The sequence below is a fragment of the Procambarus clarkii genome, chromosome 74, assembly GCF_040958095.1.
Source record: "Procambarus clarkii isolate CNS0578487 chromosome 74, FALCON_Pclarkii_2.0, whole genome shotgun sequence".
In the NCBI taxonomy this organism is placed as follows: domain Eukaryota; kingdom Metazoa; phylum Arthropoda; class Malacostraca; order Decapoda; family Cambaridae; genus Procambarus; species Procambarus clarkii.
This window is the reverse complement of record NC_091223.1, coordinates 8417570-8435360: the sequence shown is the minus strand read 5'-3', so window position 1 is coordinate 8435360 and position 17791 is coordinate 8417570. Positions and strand designations below refer to the sequence as shown.

General features: G+C 41.4%; 1 protein-coding gene across 1 annotated transcript in view; it reads right to left on the bottom strand.

Annotated features, from left to right (window-relative positions):
* The window catches only part of LOC123767432 (peroxidasin homolog), an 820244-nt gene that overhangs the window by 373924 nt on the left and 428529 nt on the right, over window positions 1-17791 (bottom strand). The window contains exon 2 of the mRNA XM_069313105.1: window positions 8112-8251. Coding sequence (XP_069169206.1) covers window positions 8112-8251 — 140 coding nt within the window. The remainder of the gene's footprint in view (window positions 1-8111; window positions 8252-17791) is intronic.

Here is a 17791-nt window from a genome sequence, read left to right as displayed (position 1 = left end):
GTGGGCAGGAAATTCTCATAAAGTTTCAAAACGGTATGAAAAACGTTAATTTAAAGTGTCCTCTTATAACCTCTGCACGTACGGACGTACGGGCGTACGCCGGACGACTCAAATAGAAAACGGAACAGAACGTCACTTTTGTGAGTCGATTTCATTTCAAATTACGTCCAAATTTGGCCATAGTGCGCATACGGGCCAAAAGTGACGTTATTTTTAAGAGGCCGGGTTGGGGTCACGGCCATCAACGCCCCTGACAACACTCAACAGCCTGAGACAACAGTTGAAGGACAGTTGGCAGTCTTGCAAGCACAGGTAGCGAAAATGGCAAAAATTATACAGACGCTACGTCGGGGCTCCTTTACAAGAGATACAACAGTCTCCACACTGCTGTGTCACAGCTATGGCCCGCGCTGGTAAAGGCACCTGCGGTGGTGGTGGTGACAGCAGGGAGGGGGGGGGGGACGCCAGTGGTGGGGGCGGCGGTGGCGGCGGCGGCGGCGGCGGCAATGAGAGTGACTACGGAGGCGGCGACGTCGTCAGTCAACTCATTAACAACAGCAGTGATAGTGACACAGAAACATTAACTGGAAAAGGAGGTCGACCCACACCAGTATACATTAAAATAATTAACAAACTTAACGAACGCGTTCGAGTCAAGTACCAGAGTTAAAATGATAATATACTGCGTGACAGTGCTTATGCCATAAGACTTACAGAGAACATTCCCTCACAGACCATCTCGAGTTCCTCAGTGACCAAGAGACTGATGACATAACCAGGTGTTACTGACGACGCCAAACGCCAGGTTGGTGCAGCTCTTTACGTCGTGGTCCCTTATTAACACATTATGGAAGTGGGACAAGGACAACAATAGGACTAAAAGTCCCATGGAGGAACAGCAACAAGACGATGGCTGCTGCTGACTCAAGGACCATTTGGTTTCTCAGTTGGAACATTCGTAGCATCAGCAACAGACTGAATGATCTAATTGCACATGTTACCAGTAACAACATAGATATATTTGCTATACTGGAGCCCTACACGTCCAACATGATATGCAAAACCCCACCAAAGATCAGAGGGTATGCATCCTATACTAACAGTAACACCACAGGCCTACTAACATACATCAAAAGCGAATTAGCACACACTTTTGTGAGCACGTCACACAATGTACACACACAGTACCATAACTTTCATGTACAAACTGCAGCAGGCCACTTCTCATTCCTCAACGTATATGCCAGACGCCAGAAACTCAATGTAACATTGCTCCCAGATCTAGTCAATCATGGGACAATATACATGGGAGATTTTAATGCTAGACATATTACGCTGGGAGACAGTACTAACAACGATAATGGATGCAAATTTATCAAGTATGTTTATGACAACAGATTAACTGTGTATGCTACGGATACCAAAACTCATTTATTGGGAAGCAGACTTGATTATTTAATGGGTATCATGTGCAAGACAATATGGAATGATCGTTGGTAAATGGCTTGGTTAGTGATCACTATGCAGTTTCTGCTTCCTATGAGGTACAGTGTGATGTACCTAATAGACATCAGAGACGGAAAATGAATATTCCATATGGTTTGCATAACCGATTTACTAATTGTATTTCAAAATGGTATCAAGATTACACAATAACGAATGTACAAGCCTTCTCCAGAGATCTCGTTGATACAATTACTACCTACTACGACACATGGGTGTGTTGGGGAACAAGCCATAAGCCTAGCCGAAGTGGACAACACCTATCACCACCCAAGTGGGTCCTTGACCCCTTATTTGTTAAAGAACATGAACCAGTGAAGCAGCTTGGAGATACAAACGAATCAAAGCACAAGGTGACTTGCATGCATTTCTTGTCACAAATGAGAGACATGAGCAACGTTATTTATATAAATATAAATGGAAATGTTCGTTTGTTGAAAATCGAAATGTTTATATACATACTATATAGATGTCACATCTACAACGGGAAAAAACATGCCTTTTTTAAACTTTGTTTTTCATGTGTTTTTTCATGTAAGCGAAATCTTCGAAACCTCTTTACCGATTGCTTTGAGATTTTGACACAACATTGCATTCGTATGGGCGAGTATTTTTATATACCTACTATATACATGCCTAACCTCTGAGAGGAAAAAACATTTTTTTTTTAAATAGCGCCCTCTGTTAGACGTAAGAGCAACAGTCGCTGTAATCTCCAAAAGTTCTTCACCGATTGCTTTGAAATTTTGACACAACGTTCCATTCCAATACGCGCATGTTTTTATATACCTACTGTATAGATGCCACATCTGTGACAGGTAAAAACATGTTTTTTTTTAAATACTCGAACTAGCAGCAAACAGGGAAATCATACTAGAACAGCTTGCTTAGCTAGGAACACAAAGAAAATTACTGAAATGGTTAGTTAAAGGGCTATTTGTCTAATTGAACATCATATGTTTTGTTTAATGGTGTTAAAAGCAAAGACAGCAAACACTTTGAACTGGAAACTCCCCATGGAGGGGTCCTCAGCCCCTTGTTATTCAACGTTCTAATCGTTGAATAACTGATTAAAGTTATTCAGAAGAAGAACTTATTAAAGATCTTCCCACTAATAATGAAGACACGGTCATTTGTTATGCTGATGATATATGTTTACAGGCTGCCTCCGAGCATAGAATATCAGTTCTGCTCGATGCTTTTGCTACTAGAGCTGAGGAATGTGGGCCTCCTTATCTCTGTACAGAAAACTCGTGTTCTCATTTCATGTAGTATTCCACCACCCAATTATCATATAGATGGGCGAGCACTTGAGAACTGCGAGTCTTACAGATACCTTGGTGTCCCCATTAACGACCCTGGTTTTCTTTTATCTCTCAAGAGGAGACTCTGGGAGAGATTAAAGCCCTTGCGGGTCCTTGTTGGTGTCAATCATGGAATTAACGTGAGATTTGCTAGAATATTTTATGTGTCATTTATATGCTCTGTGATTGACTACAGTGCTCTACATCTCACACTGTATACAGACAAAGAGATAAAATCTCTTGAAACCTTGCAGAATGAAGCTATGCGTCTCATCCTTGGGGCTCCAAAGTCCACGAGAATAGTTAACATGAGAGCAGAGTTAAAATTACCTACCATAAGTGAGAGAATGTTGTCCATTAGCACAGTTTTCGGCGTGAAGGCATTGAGTAGATCTCGGCAACACATGAAGTTTCGAGCTAAACTTTCAAATATGCGACAATCACCTGAGGTCTATAGAAGAAGAGCGAAATCTGATTTAGTAATTTTGGATCTACAAGGTAGCCAACTTCATCAAAATATTAAATATGTACTCAACTCAATTAATGATTAATCAGCCAATTACTCTATGGGATAACTGGGATCTATCAGTTGATTTTGTAAATGCACCCAAGAAAGATAGTATACAATCTACATTATTAAAACAGTTAACACTGAAAAGCATCACTGAGACTACTCAGGGTATGGGTAACGATGTGTATCAGTGCTATACCGACGGTTCTGTAGAAGAAGGTGGACGATGTACCGGATGCGCATGTAACATATTTGAACAATCTTCTCACGTACATACAGCAATGAAGCGCGTCAATGACTGGGCAAGTACAACTCAAACCGAACTTGCAGGCATATACCTTGCCACTGAATTTTTAAAAGACAAAGGCAGTGGACTTGTATACTGTGACTCGCAGAGTGCACTCCTGGCATTGAACGCACATAGTAGTGACACCCAGAAAATAGTAAGTGATATTCGAATGAATGTTTTAGCTGCTAAAGAAAACAGACTTGAAATTAAATTCCTTTGGATACCATCACTTGTTGACATCTCAAGGCATGACACTGTTGATATGCTTGCAAAGACAACCTATAGAAAACCAGTGGCAGAAATTGATTTGGGTGTTTCATTAGCAGTGACAGAGAATACTTAAACAAATATATAATGAAAATCTCACCGACCTAACAAATTAACATAGCTCTGAAAGTTGTAGCATTAAATATTATGATAGATATCGTGAGGAGACATTTACATATGGGACTAATACAGCAAGAACACGGCAATGTGATGTTATAGTGGCCAGAATACGCCTGGGATATAGACGTATCTGGCAGCTTTCTCAAAACCCAATTATCGAGTACACAATGTATCAACTTTGTGAAAAAAACATGCACTCCCTTGAACATTATATTGTAGAATTTCCCATATTGACTGACTTTCGCCCTTCTGGCCTGAGGAATGCTAAACTCTGTAACTACTATATGAATACTGGAACACTTGATGATATATTGGACTTGTACCCAAGATTGACTAAGTAATGTATCTTATATATGTATGTGATGTAACTATATACCCTGAGCGTGTAAAAGCATCTCATTAAAAACTTGTAAAAGTGCTTAATTGCACACTAGTTTCTTTATCAGCTATCTTACTTTCTCAGAGTAGGAGAGCCATAAATGTATGTGAATGTATGAATGTGTGTGTATATGTGTATGTATGAATATGTATATTGTGATGGAAAAAAAAGGTGTAGGTATTCGGCAGTCCTCCTAATGGCTGGTGTCAATGCGAATCACATTTACTAACAAAAAGTTGACTGCTTGGCTGTTGCCCCCTGTGGTAAAGAAAATACACAAAACAAATCGTATGAACAATGAAACTTTAATTAACTTGAAAACAAATATGAACAAAGATAATCCCTTGGCTATGTACAGTGCAAATAAACAAGATTACAATGTCAAAAAAATAAAATAAAACAGTGGTGACATTACTCAACAATGAATAAGACAAAAAAGAATTAAAATGTGCTGAGAATACTGGCTGGCTGAACACATCCACTATTACACAGAGCGTATATTAGGTATGTGTGTCAACTTTGAGAGCACAGTATATTCTAAATGCAATGGCTTGTGCACGCTCAGTCATCGGCTATGTAGATGGCGCTGAAGTAGAGTGCAGACGACGATTCACCAATGGAACGCGTGCTGGCTGGAAGTGGTGGTTTGGTGATTGACAGCGAGGGGGGAGGTGGAGAGCAAGTGTAGGAAACGTATACGCTTGGCAAAAACGTATTTCACTATATATGTACTACCCTTGATTGTAGTATCTAGATGTTGTAGATGTACTGAAGTGACATGACGATAGGAAAGAGCAGGCCAAATCTCTCTTGACTCTTGAAGGAGATTATCGTAACAATATATATATATATATATATATATATATATATTTATATATATATATATATATATATATATATATATATATATATATATATATATATATATATATATATATATATATATAATTTTGTGAGGGTACCACCTCTGGTGCCAATGTGGGGACCCATAGCCTCGGAGAAGAAAATAAAAAGTATTCAGAGGAGACCTTGTGGTTTCTCACTGAACACTAATATTATCTTCTCCTACCACCCCCATTCTTTTGTATGTACACACACACATATATATATATATATATATATATATATATATATATATATATATATATATATATATATATATATATATATATATGTGTGTGTGTGTGTATATCACGAAAATAAACACGTGATTAAGAATGTGACAATGTCAGACCACGGAGGAAAAATGAAACAGGAATTTCCTTCAAGGAAATTCCTGTTTCATTTTCCTCCGTGGTCTGACATTGTCATATATATATATATATATATATATATATATATATATATATATATATATATATATATATATATATATATATATATATATATATATATTGTGACGATAATCTCTTTCAAGAGAGATTGAGCCTGCTCTTCCCTACATAATTACGTCAAAATATAAGATACGTTCACCAAGTATCGCCAAACGTTTTGCCCAGAGAGCAAATCGTACCCTGCACAAACCTGGCCACCGCCGTAACCAGCTAACTGCTAATCCTGTGCCTGCCTGTTGCTGATTGGCTGGTGTCTCGTCGCCCCTGCCCTCTGCCACCACCACAAGTCGACGTCTGGGCTGCAGTGCGCCAGTCTCGTTAGAATATCTCAGTGCTCCATGCAGTTGACATCTCTCGCTGGTAGACTAAGCCTTGGCTTTCGTGTACTAAGGGAGGTGGCAGCTCGAAGCCAGTATTCCAGCACCCATTACATATTTTATTTGCTATCACTGTAACTTACTTGTCTTAGCGTAACTTTTCATTTGCCAGTGATTATTCATGTTATTTTGTTTGTTGACTTGTCCTGCATATCTTTATGAGATTACCTTTATTCATGTCTTGTTTTTCTAGAGTAATTAAAATTTCATTGTTTATATACTTGTGTTTTGTGTGTCTTCCCATTACCTTACCACAGACGAAAGGACCAACTTTTCTCTTTTTTTTTGATTATGTGACGAGGCCCTGCCCCTAGCTTTTGAAACAGCCGAACACCAACGCTTTACCGTCACAATATATATATATATATATATATATATATATATATATATATATATATATATATATATATATATATATATATATATATATATATATATATTTATTTGTATGTATGTGTATAAAATATATGTGGAAGCTGATCAGAATTACATTTCACTTGTGTTAATGAACATTAATGACACTATGTAAAGAACACATCGACCACTCTATGTAGGGCAGACATAACTCAGTGTATCTATGTCTTTGTTTCTGTAGGTTAGATTATCATTTTAAAAGCACTATAATCACCTTCTGAAGTTGATTGTTCAATAAATACCTGAACTATATGTTTAACAGAATTCTCACCCTGTCCATGGAGGACAGAAGAAAATGTATATATGAGGGTTAGCATTGTAAATGTGTGGCCACGTCTGTGGTAGAAAATAATAATAATAATAACAAAAACTTAATGACCCTGTTACCTAGCAGTAAATAGGTACCCGGGAGTTAGACAGCTGTGACGGAGCTGCTTACTGGATGTGTATGTGAGTGAGGAAAAACAAATTAGTTAGTAACAGTAAATTGACAGTTGAGAGGCGGGACGAAAGAACAAAGCTCAACCCTCGCAAGCACAACTAGGTGAATACACACACACACACACACACACACACACACACACACACACACACACACACACACACACACACTTCTCACTTTCTTCTCACTTCAGTGAGAGGGTCGGATCGCCCTCACACCCATCCACACACACACACACACACACACACACACACACACACACACACACACACACACACACACACACACACACACACAAACACACACACACACACGCGCACACGCACGTACAAACACATACACAAGCACGCACAAACACACACACACGCCCGCACAAACACACACACACGCACTCTCTCATCCCTCTCTCTCACCCTTCACTCTCACCCCTCTCTCTCACCCCACTCTTACCCCTCTCTCCCACGAACTCTCTCATTCTCTCTCTCTCTCTCTCTCTCTCTCTCTCTCTCTCTCTCTCTCTCTCTCTCTCTCTCTCTCTCTCTCTCTCTCTCTCTCTCTCTCTCTCCCCCTTTCTTTAATGCTCTTCATAAGCTTTCCCTCTTTTCTCCTCCTATTCCCTCCCATCTCTTAGCTATCACTTTTCTTTTATGTCTCTCACCTTTTGTTCACCTTTTTCTTGTTACACAGTTAGCTTTTGCTTTCTGTAGCATTTCTCATTTTCCTATCCTTCCATCTTCTCTCTATTTTTATAATCCTTTATCCTTCCTTCTCTCACTTTTTACTCACTTCTATCCATCCGTAACACCATCCTTCCCTCACTTTTTCTCTTCGTCCATTTTTCCGAACATCTTTTCTTCTCTCCCTCCCACCCAGACCTTACTCCACATCTCACTCTTCCACCTCCATATTTATCTACTTCCCACACTCATTCCCTCCTTTTCTCAATCCCCAACTCCCTCCATCCTAAACCAGCAATACTCCCTCCCTCTCTCCCTCCTTCTCACCCCACTCAGCCACCAGGCCTCTCTCCCTCTCACACTAAGCTTATCTTCCATCTACCTCAACAACCACTTTGTTTCCCTTACTCAACCCCTTCCCTATCCCCCCAGGTCACATTACTCCCCACCCCCACCCGTCCCCATCACCCTCCCCCACCCCTAAAGATACTCACGGATCTGTCTCCGAGCATGTGGACTCTGCAGGGAAGATAAGCGGTCTGGCCGGAGATGACTGTAAAGTTGGTTGGGGAGTCTGCGAAGTAGGGGTGAGGTCGCCCCAGCCACCATCCCTCCGTTGGTTCCGGTTCGGCCCCTGCACGGGAGATAGACACAGGTAAAGAGTGGTAGTGGTGGTAGATGGGGGATTGGGGGAGGGAGGGAAGAAGAGGCAGTCATATACTTTTATTGTTAACACTAACAGCGCTATCACCGCTGTTTTCAGATTATCCAAGGCTTCTTTTGCGTTCATTGATCAGATTGTTCAAGTGCTTCTTTTGCGTCTTCTTTCCTTGAGGTTAGTGTCGTTATTTCTCGTTAATTAAACTGTCTGTGTCTCTAAAAGTTATTTTTCTTTGAACTTTTGAAACCCTTAAGTTTTGATCATGTCTCCCCAAAGGCTATTACGCTTCTTTAAAGAAAATAAATTAGGAAATTTGAGTCGTTGTTCATAAGTTTGTATTACTTTATTCTCATAATCAAGTCTTCATCTTATTTTTGTAATTAGGAGCTCAAAAGCGAATAGACTCTCTCATGTGAGGTCTGATCAATGATTTATACAGAGTTTTGTTCGATTTCTTGGGCTCAATAATCCAAATTTAGGCCCATGAAATCTACCATTATGTAGGCCTTTTGTCTCGCCTCGTGACTTTGTGACCTTGTGATCATTACTGATGACCGTTCCATTAAGAGCCTTCTCTTCTGTAATCTCGATTTTCCAAATATTTTATACCCATATTTTATATTATTATAACCAAAGTACCCGAATATTACCTATATAGAAACTGACCTTTCATGTCTCCGGACACTTTACTGGTCTGTCTAGGTCCCTCAGATTGATTATACATGTATACGATGGATTATACAAGTATAGTAATAGGCATCTTTCAGTCTCGGGATACTATGGAGTTGCGCTCTGGTTGTCAATCCTGGTGCAGCGTCTGGTGTGACTGATGAGGTCAATCCGAGAATGGCAGTCCATCCCACACCGAGCACAAACGAAGTCCGATTCTGGTCTGTCTTCCTGGCTACCGGCTTTCCTTCTCTGTCTCTTTGTCTCCGATTTCTTGGCAAGAGACTCCTCGAAGTTGGAGAGACCTCTTTGTCCTCCTTGGAGAGACCTCTTTGTCCTCCTTGGAGAGACAAGTATACAATGGACTATACAAATACACGTTGGATTATACAAATATATGATGGATTATACATGTATACGATGGATTATACAAGTCTCTCAGTTTGCTACATTTTCTTCCCAATTTCACATCGTGTGTGAATTTGGCAGTTTGTGAGATTAAAATAATATCATAGTTATTTATATGAATGAAGTTGCTGAGCCACAGCAACCCTCCTCCGTCCCCCTATCCTCCCTACCATTCCCCTTCTCCGTCCTCTCGTCCTCCCCACCATCCGTCCTCCCCACCATCCCTACGTTCCCCTGAACCTCACCAACAAATCCAACATGTTGAAGATTCAACGAGTACAAAACAAAGCACTTCGCTTTGCAGAGGGCCTGACTCTGAGGGACAGGGTAAGAACTGACCTGATCCATGAGACGCTCAACATGAAGCCAATGAACATTAGGCTCAGCTACCTGGCCAGAAGACAGCTGTACCGTATGAAGAACATGTATGTCCCAGACCCAGAAGATCCCTTCGTAGCAGAAAACACCACCAGCGACTACGAGATCCACGAACCACCACACAGAACCAGAAGAATCACTCTCCAACAAAAAGTGATCAGACATATCCATGATGAGGCCTTCCCAAGCCCTCAGATACTAAGCGGTCTGCCAGACGATCCAGATGAGTGGCCCATCCCGGACCCAATCTACACCAAATGAAGAATAAAGAAAAAAAAAAAAAAAAAAAAAAAAAAAAAAAAAAAAATATATATATAAGTAAAACACCTACAAAAAAAATATAAAACCAAAAAACTATTTGTGGTGGCGTCAGAAGTGTAACTACCCTGATGTTTCTAAGATTAGCCTCCTTCAGCCAACTCCATCGGCTCTAGTGCTTTAGGACACCAACAAGGTCACAAACACTAGCCCCCCCAGCCAATGTACTGACAACCCAACATAACACATACGCAAACAAACAACACATACAAAAATGTCAACCCATGGTGGACAGGCCACCGAACTTTCAAACCTCCTCTCTCTCTACACCCGCATCCTCTTCCTGAATTTCATCTCCCCATCCCTCTACCTCCCCCATCCTTTCCATTCCCTATGGACATCAATCCGATCCCACCATCCACTATCCCCCGTGTCCCCTCGTCCTCCGCACCATTCACCCCGTCCCCTAGTCCTCCCCACCATCCCCCACTCCCCCGTCCCATCGATCTCCCATCCATTCCCCACGCCCCCGACCCCTTGTCCTTCCCACTGTTCCCCTTCCACGTCCCCTCGTCCTTCCCACCATTCCCTCACATGAAAAACACCGTTTTTCCAAAATATATTGTTTTTACCTGCCACTGGTGACATCTATACAGTAGGTATTTTAAAAAACGCGCGTATTCGAATGCAAAGGCGTGTCACAATTTTAAGGCAACCGGTGAAGAACTTTGTGAGATTTAAGATTTTGAACAAATGAACATTTACATTTACATTTGATGAAGAGGATGAGGCGCTGGGCCGGTCCCTGGGTTAGATTTCACTTGGTAAGTGAAATCAGAAGAACGATTTTCGGATTAGTATCCGTCGCTGTTTTACTGATTAGTACCTCATGCTGTTTTACTGATTAGTACCTCATGCTGTTTTACTGATTAGTACCTCTCGCTGTTTTACTGATTAGTACCTCTCGCTGTTTTACTGATTAGTACCCGTCGCTGTTTTACTGATTAGTACCTCTCGCTGTTTTACTGATTAGTACCCGTCGCTGTTTTACTGATTAGTACCCGTCGCTGTTTTACTGATTAGTTCCTCTCGCTGTTTTACTGATTAGTACCTCTCGCTGTTTTACTGATTAGTACCCGTCGCTGTTTTACTGATTAGTACCTCTCGCTGTTTTACTGATTAGTACCTCTCGCTGTTTTACTGATTAGTACCTCTCGCTGTTTTACTGATTAGTACCCGTCGCTGTTTTACTGATTAGTACCTCTCGCTGTTTTACAGATTAGTACCTCTCTGTTTTACTGATTAGTACCTCTCGCTGTTTTACTGATTAGTACCTCTCACTGTTTTACTGATTCGTTCCTCTCGCTGTTTTACTGATTAGTACCTCTCGCTGTTTTACTCATTAGTACCTCTCGCTGTTTTACTCATTAGTACCTCCCGCTGTTTTACTCATTAGTACCTCCCGCTGTTTTACTCATTAGTACCTCTCGCTGTTTTACTGATTAGTACCTCTCACTGTTTTACTGATTCGTTCCTCCCGCTGTTTTACTGATTAGTACCTCCCGCTGTTTTACTGATTAGTTCCTCCCGCTGTTTTACTGATTAGTACCTTTGGTAGTGGTGGTGATTTTGATGATGGTGGTGGTGCTGCTGTTTTTTTCAGGGATATTCCTGTGCGGGCCCCAAGCCTCTGGCTGGCCCACTAAGTGTTGCTTGTTTCTGTTTTACTTGGGCGGAGTGTGAGAATTTATGACTTGTATGGTCGCTTCAGTAAGATTTTGCCATATGTGTTTTACAACTTCTTCTGCTCTGTTGGATCTAAGTTGAAATCTTAATGGTTTGTAATTGTGCAGTGTGTTAGATAATGTTCCAGTGGTCTGTCGGGCATTTCTCCACAATGTTGACATTTCCTCTCATCTTCTGGAACCTGTAAGCCTATTTCCCATGCACATGGGTATCCAAGCCTGATGCGATGTAAGTGTACTTCTGTTGTTCGACTGCTCCCAGGTGCTGCTGCTGATAGTGGTGGTGGTGGTGGTAGTGGTGGTAATGGTGGTGGTGGTGGTGTTGATGGTGGTGGTGCTGTTGATAGTGGTGGTGGTTGTTACGGACCCGAGCCCAGCGTCGTAACACGGAGCAGTGAAGTCCATGCCATCTGTGAGTCAGCTCCCGAAACCCCCTCCAAATGGACGACGCCATCTAGAGAGGACGAGATATACTGGCCACAAGGGCTAGTTTCCCGTCCTGATCAGCTCATAACACTGCCGCTGCTGACCTCTGGTGAGGTGACGCTTAGACAGCAGCGCCATCTATGGAGTGGATAGGTGGGCGTTTGTGTCTAAACCCGTAAGTGAGGTGCCCCATAGTGTCCCTATTACTGATGACGTGTCTGATTACAGAGTCGACCTGGGACTGCTGTAATGGAAGTTGGATCAGTCTACCCAAGGCAGCCGTCTCGTCTCCAAGTATTTGCTGCAGCAGCTGTGTGTCACCCCCCCGGATGAACACTGTGGTGTTAGCCTGTCCGTGACGTGGCAGCTGAGGGATTGTCGTACCCGGGACTGACTGGTGGAGATGCTTAACCACTGGGGTGTTGCGGCGAGGAGAGTGGTCTGTGGGATCACACGAGGCTCCTGACTAGGGCTCGCTACCCTAGTATCGGTCGTGGAGTGGCCTAACCAGTGTCGCTGATTGGAACCTGCCAGCTACCTGCTGGACTTGTGGTTGACGGCCTCCACGACGGTACCCCCAGTGGAACTGCGATTTGGCTGGCCTGTGGCCAGGGTAGACTCAAGAGAATCGAAGGATTCGTCGTGAGGCCACAAGAGTACCAAGACTTTAGCATCGACGAGCACCGTGGAACACTCCGCGTCTTCAGAAGAAGACTACGTTGTACATTCTAGTGTTTATACCCCCCCCCCCCCCCGTGTAATCTTTTATATAGTATTTATGGTGATGGTGACAATTATATTATTAAGTTTTTGCCTTTGTCTCCCATCCCCGTTTATTTTACTTGCGTTACGGATCACATCCCTTGAAAGCCACTACTAGCTTGGGGCCGGATACCCTACCTCTAACAACATCAGAGAAAGAACCCGGTTGCGACCCGAGAGGGCCGTAACAGTGGTGCTGTTGATAATGGTTGTAGTGGTGGTGGTGGTGGTAATGGTGGTGGTGGTGGTGGTGGTGGTGGTGGTGGTGCTGTTGATAGTGGTGGTGGTGCTGTTGATATTGGTGGTGGTGGTGGTGGTGGTGGTGGTGTTGATGGTAGTGGTGCTGGTGCTGGTGGTGTTGATGGTAGTGGTGCTGATGATAGTGGTGGTAGTGGTGGTGATGTTTAAGGTGTTTATGGTGGTGGTACTGGTTTTGGTGGTGGTACTGGTTTTGGTGGTGGTGGTGGTGTTGAAAGTGGTGGTACTGGTGGTGGTGGTGGTTGTAGTGTTGATGGTGGTTGTGGTGGTGGTGGTGGGGGTGTTTATAGTGTTGTTGATTGTGGTGGTGCTAATGATGGTGGTGGTGGTGGTGGTGCTAATGGTGGTGGTGTTGATGGTGGTGGTGGTGGTGTTGATGGTGGTTGTGGTGGTGGTGGTGTTGATGGTGGTGGGGGTAATGGAGGTGGTGCTAATGATAGTGGTGGTGGTGCTAATGATGGTGGTGGTGGTGTTGATGGTGGTTGTGGTGGTGGTGGTGTTGATGGTGGTGGTGATGGTGGTGGTGGTGCTAATGATGGTGGTGGTGTTGATGGTGGTGGTGGTGGTGGTGGATAGAAGGTACTTCTATCAGAGCATGCCATGTATAACCCCCCCCCCCCCATACAGGGTACGAGTATTTCCTTACATTTCTTTGAAACATTTACTCGTTGGTGTCAGTATTAGCCAATCCAAAACACTATTCCATAACTTTACTTAAATTATACATCAGTATTAGACTGGTAATTTTCTCTGAATACGATTAGTGTGAAAAATGAATCGTTCCATCAATTAATCAAAAATGAAAAATGATTAAGTATTTGGACGTTGTCGACACAATTTTCATTTATCTAAAATAAAGTGATAAATTACCGGAATACTCAATGCACAATATTTATTATTGGATGTGCGATCAGATGACGAGTAAGCTGGCGTAGAATGGTAGCAGAAGAGAAGGTATGGCGTGTTTAAATAAATTTAATAACACAAACAAATATCTATAAAAATAAATATATAAATGTTCGTTTTGTTGAAAATCGCTAATTTTCAAAAGTTCTTCACCGATTGCTTTGAAATTTTGACACAACGTTACATTCGAAAATGCGTGTGTTTTTATATGTTTATTAGATAGATGCCATACCTGTGACAGGTAAAAACATGCTTTTCTGGAAAAACAGCACCATCTATTGGACCATAAAGCATCATACACTATACTAAATATTTTATGATTCTATTTTAAGGCTTCCGATTGCGTTGTTAAATAAAATTAGCTTAGATTTCGATTTATTTTTATTTTAATTTGATTATTTCGTGAGACACTGAGTTGGAATTGAGCTGTTTCATTTATCATACCGTTCATTTCATAAGTATAGTTTATTCTTTCTTTTTTCATTTTCTCATTTCGTTTTTATACCTGTTGTTCTTATTTTTTAGTGATGGGAACATCAGATCATTTGATATTCCCATTTTACTGATGAGAACATTAGATCATTTGGGGGGTCGTTTCGGACAGGGAAGTGGGGAATGGTAGGGAGGACGAGGGGATGGGGAGTGGAGAATGATAGGGAGGACGAGGGGATGGGGAGTGGGGAATGATGGGGAGGGTGAGGGTTCAGAGGAGTGAGGATCGTGGAGAGGACAAGGGAATGGGGGAGTGAGGAATGAAGGGGATGACGGGGGACAAGGGAGTGGGGGTTGGTAGGGAGGACGAAGGGACGGGGAGGGGAGGAATTTTGGGGAGAACGAGGGGACAGGGGGAACGGAACATGGTGGGGAGGACGAGGGGACAGGGAGTGGGGAATGGAGGGGAGGATGAGGGGTAGGAGGAGTGGAGAATGAAATGGTAGGGAGGACGAGGTGCCCGAGTTTTGTCGTTTCGTTATAATAACATAAACAAATAAATATAATTAAAACAAGAAATGTAATAACAAAAACAAATAAAAATAATAAAAACAAAGTAATATAAAAACAAAAACAAATAAATATAATACAAAATCATTGAAATAAAAAAAAATTAAAGAAATCGGAAACACGGCAACGAAAACGTATCTGTTCATAAGAGGAAATACAATTGTCAACTTTTTGTACAGTAAATTTTGTCAACAAAATATACAGTACAACATTTGTACATTGTCAACATTTTGTGTCTTGTACTGTTTTGTCCTAAAACAGTACAAAGTATACAAAGAAATTACCAACCCAAAACTTTTATATAGAAGCCACCCAAACCTTTTATATAGAAGCCACCTAAACCTTTTATATAGAAGCCACCTAAACCTTTTATATAGAAGCCACTCAAACTTTTTATATAGAAGCCACTCAAACCTTTTATATAGAAGCCACCTAAACCTTTTATATAGAAGCCACCTAAACCTTTTATATAGAAGCCACTCAAACCTTCTATATAGAAGCCACTCAAACCTTTTATATAGAAGCCACTCAAACCTTTTATATAGAAGCCACCTAAACCTTTTATATAGAAGCCACTCAAACCTTTTATATAGAAGCCACTCAAACCTTTTATATAGAAGCCACTCAAACCTTTTATATAGAAGCCACTTAAACCTTTTATATAGAAGCCACCCAAACCTTCTATATAGAAGCCACCTAAACCTTTTATATAGAAGCCACTCAAACCTTTTATATAGAAGCCACTCAAACCTTTTATATAGAAGCCACTCAAACCTTTTATATAGAAGCCACTCAAACCTTTTATATAGAAGCCACCCAAACCTTTTATATAGAAGCCACCCAAACCTTTTGTATGGAAGCCACTCAAACCTTCTATATAGAAGCCACTCAAACCTTTTATATAGAAGCCACTTAAACCTTTTATATAGAAGCCACCCAAACCTTCTATATAGAAGCCACCCAAACCTTTTATATAGAAGCCACTCAAACCTTTTATATAGAAGCCACCCAAACCTTCTATATAGAAGCCTCCCAAACCTTCTATATAGAAGCCACTCAAACCTTTTATATAGAAGCCACCTAAACCTTTTATATAGAAGCCACCTAAACCTTTTATATAGAAGCCACCTAAACCTTTTGTATAGAAGCCACCTAAACCTTTTATATAGAAGCCACTCAAACCTTCTATATAGAAGCCACTCAAACCTTTTATATAGAAGCCACTCAAACCTTTTATATAGAAGCCACCCAAACCTTTTATATAGAAGCCACCCAAACCTTTTATATAGAAGCCACTCAAACCTTTTATATAGAAGCCACTCAAACCTTTTATATAGAAGCCACCCAAACCTTTTATATAGAAGCCACTCAAAACCTTTTATATAGAAGCCACTTAAACCTTTTATATAGAAGCCACCTAAACCTTTTATATAGAAGCCACTCAAACCTTCTATATAGAAGCCACTCAAACCTTTTATATAGAAGCCACTCAAACCTTTTATATAGAAGCCACTCAAACCTTTTATATAGAAGCCACTCAAACCTTTTATATAGAAGCCACCCAAACCTTCTATATAGAAGCCACCCAAACCTTTTATATAGAAGCCACTCAAACCTTTTATATAGAAGCCACTTAAACCTTTTATATAGAAGCCACCTAAACCTTTTATATAGAAGCCACTTAAACCTTTTATATAGAAGCCACCTAAACCTTTTATATAGAAGCCACCTAAACCTTTTATATAGAAGCCACTCAAACCTTTTATATAGAAGCCACTCAAACCTTTTATATAGAAGCCACCCAAACCTTTTATATAGAAGCCACCCAAACCTTTTATATAGAAGCCACTCAAACCTTTTATATAGAAGCCACTTAAACCTTTTATATAGAAGCCACTTAAACCTTTTATATAGAAGCCACCTAAACCTTTTATATAGAAGCCACCTAAACCTTTTATATAGAAGCCACCTAAACCTTTTATATAGAAGCCACCTAAACCTTTTATATAGAAGCCACCCAAACCACAAGTCACAAGTGGTCGTGGAACTTCGGAGATTCGTCCAAGTATGTAATTGCTCCGGTTATGAAAGTTTTCCTTAATTGCTACTTGAGGGGGAGGAACTATGGTTGCTGAGGACGTTCCGTAGACTGCTGCAACGGGAGGAGGAGGAAGAGAAGAAGGAGGACGAAGAGGAAGACGAAGAGGAGGAGCTCCAGTGTTTCCGCAGCGGACCGCCGCCAGGAATGTGAATTGTTGTTACCAACATCGTTGGCGATAAATGGGGCTGTTGTTCCTGGCTGTGAACGTTGCAGACCACACACTGTGTACACACAGTGTGTGGTACGAAATATACACACTGTGTGTGTATCTCTGACACACTGTGTGTATCTCTAGCACACTGTGTGTATCTCTGACATACTGTGTGTATCTCTGACACACTGTGTGTATCTCTGGCACACTGTGTGTATCTCTGACACACTGTGTGTATCTCTGGCACACTGTGTGTATCTCTGGCACACTGTGTGTATCTCTGACACACTGTGTGTATCTCTGGCACACTGTGTGTATCTCTGGCACACTGTGTGTATCTCTGACACACTGTGTGTATCTCTGACACACTGTGTGTATTTCTGACACACTGTGTGTATCTCTGACATACTGTGTGTACCTCTGACACACTGTGTGTATCTCTGACACAC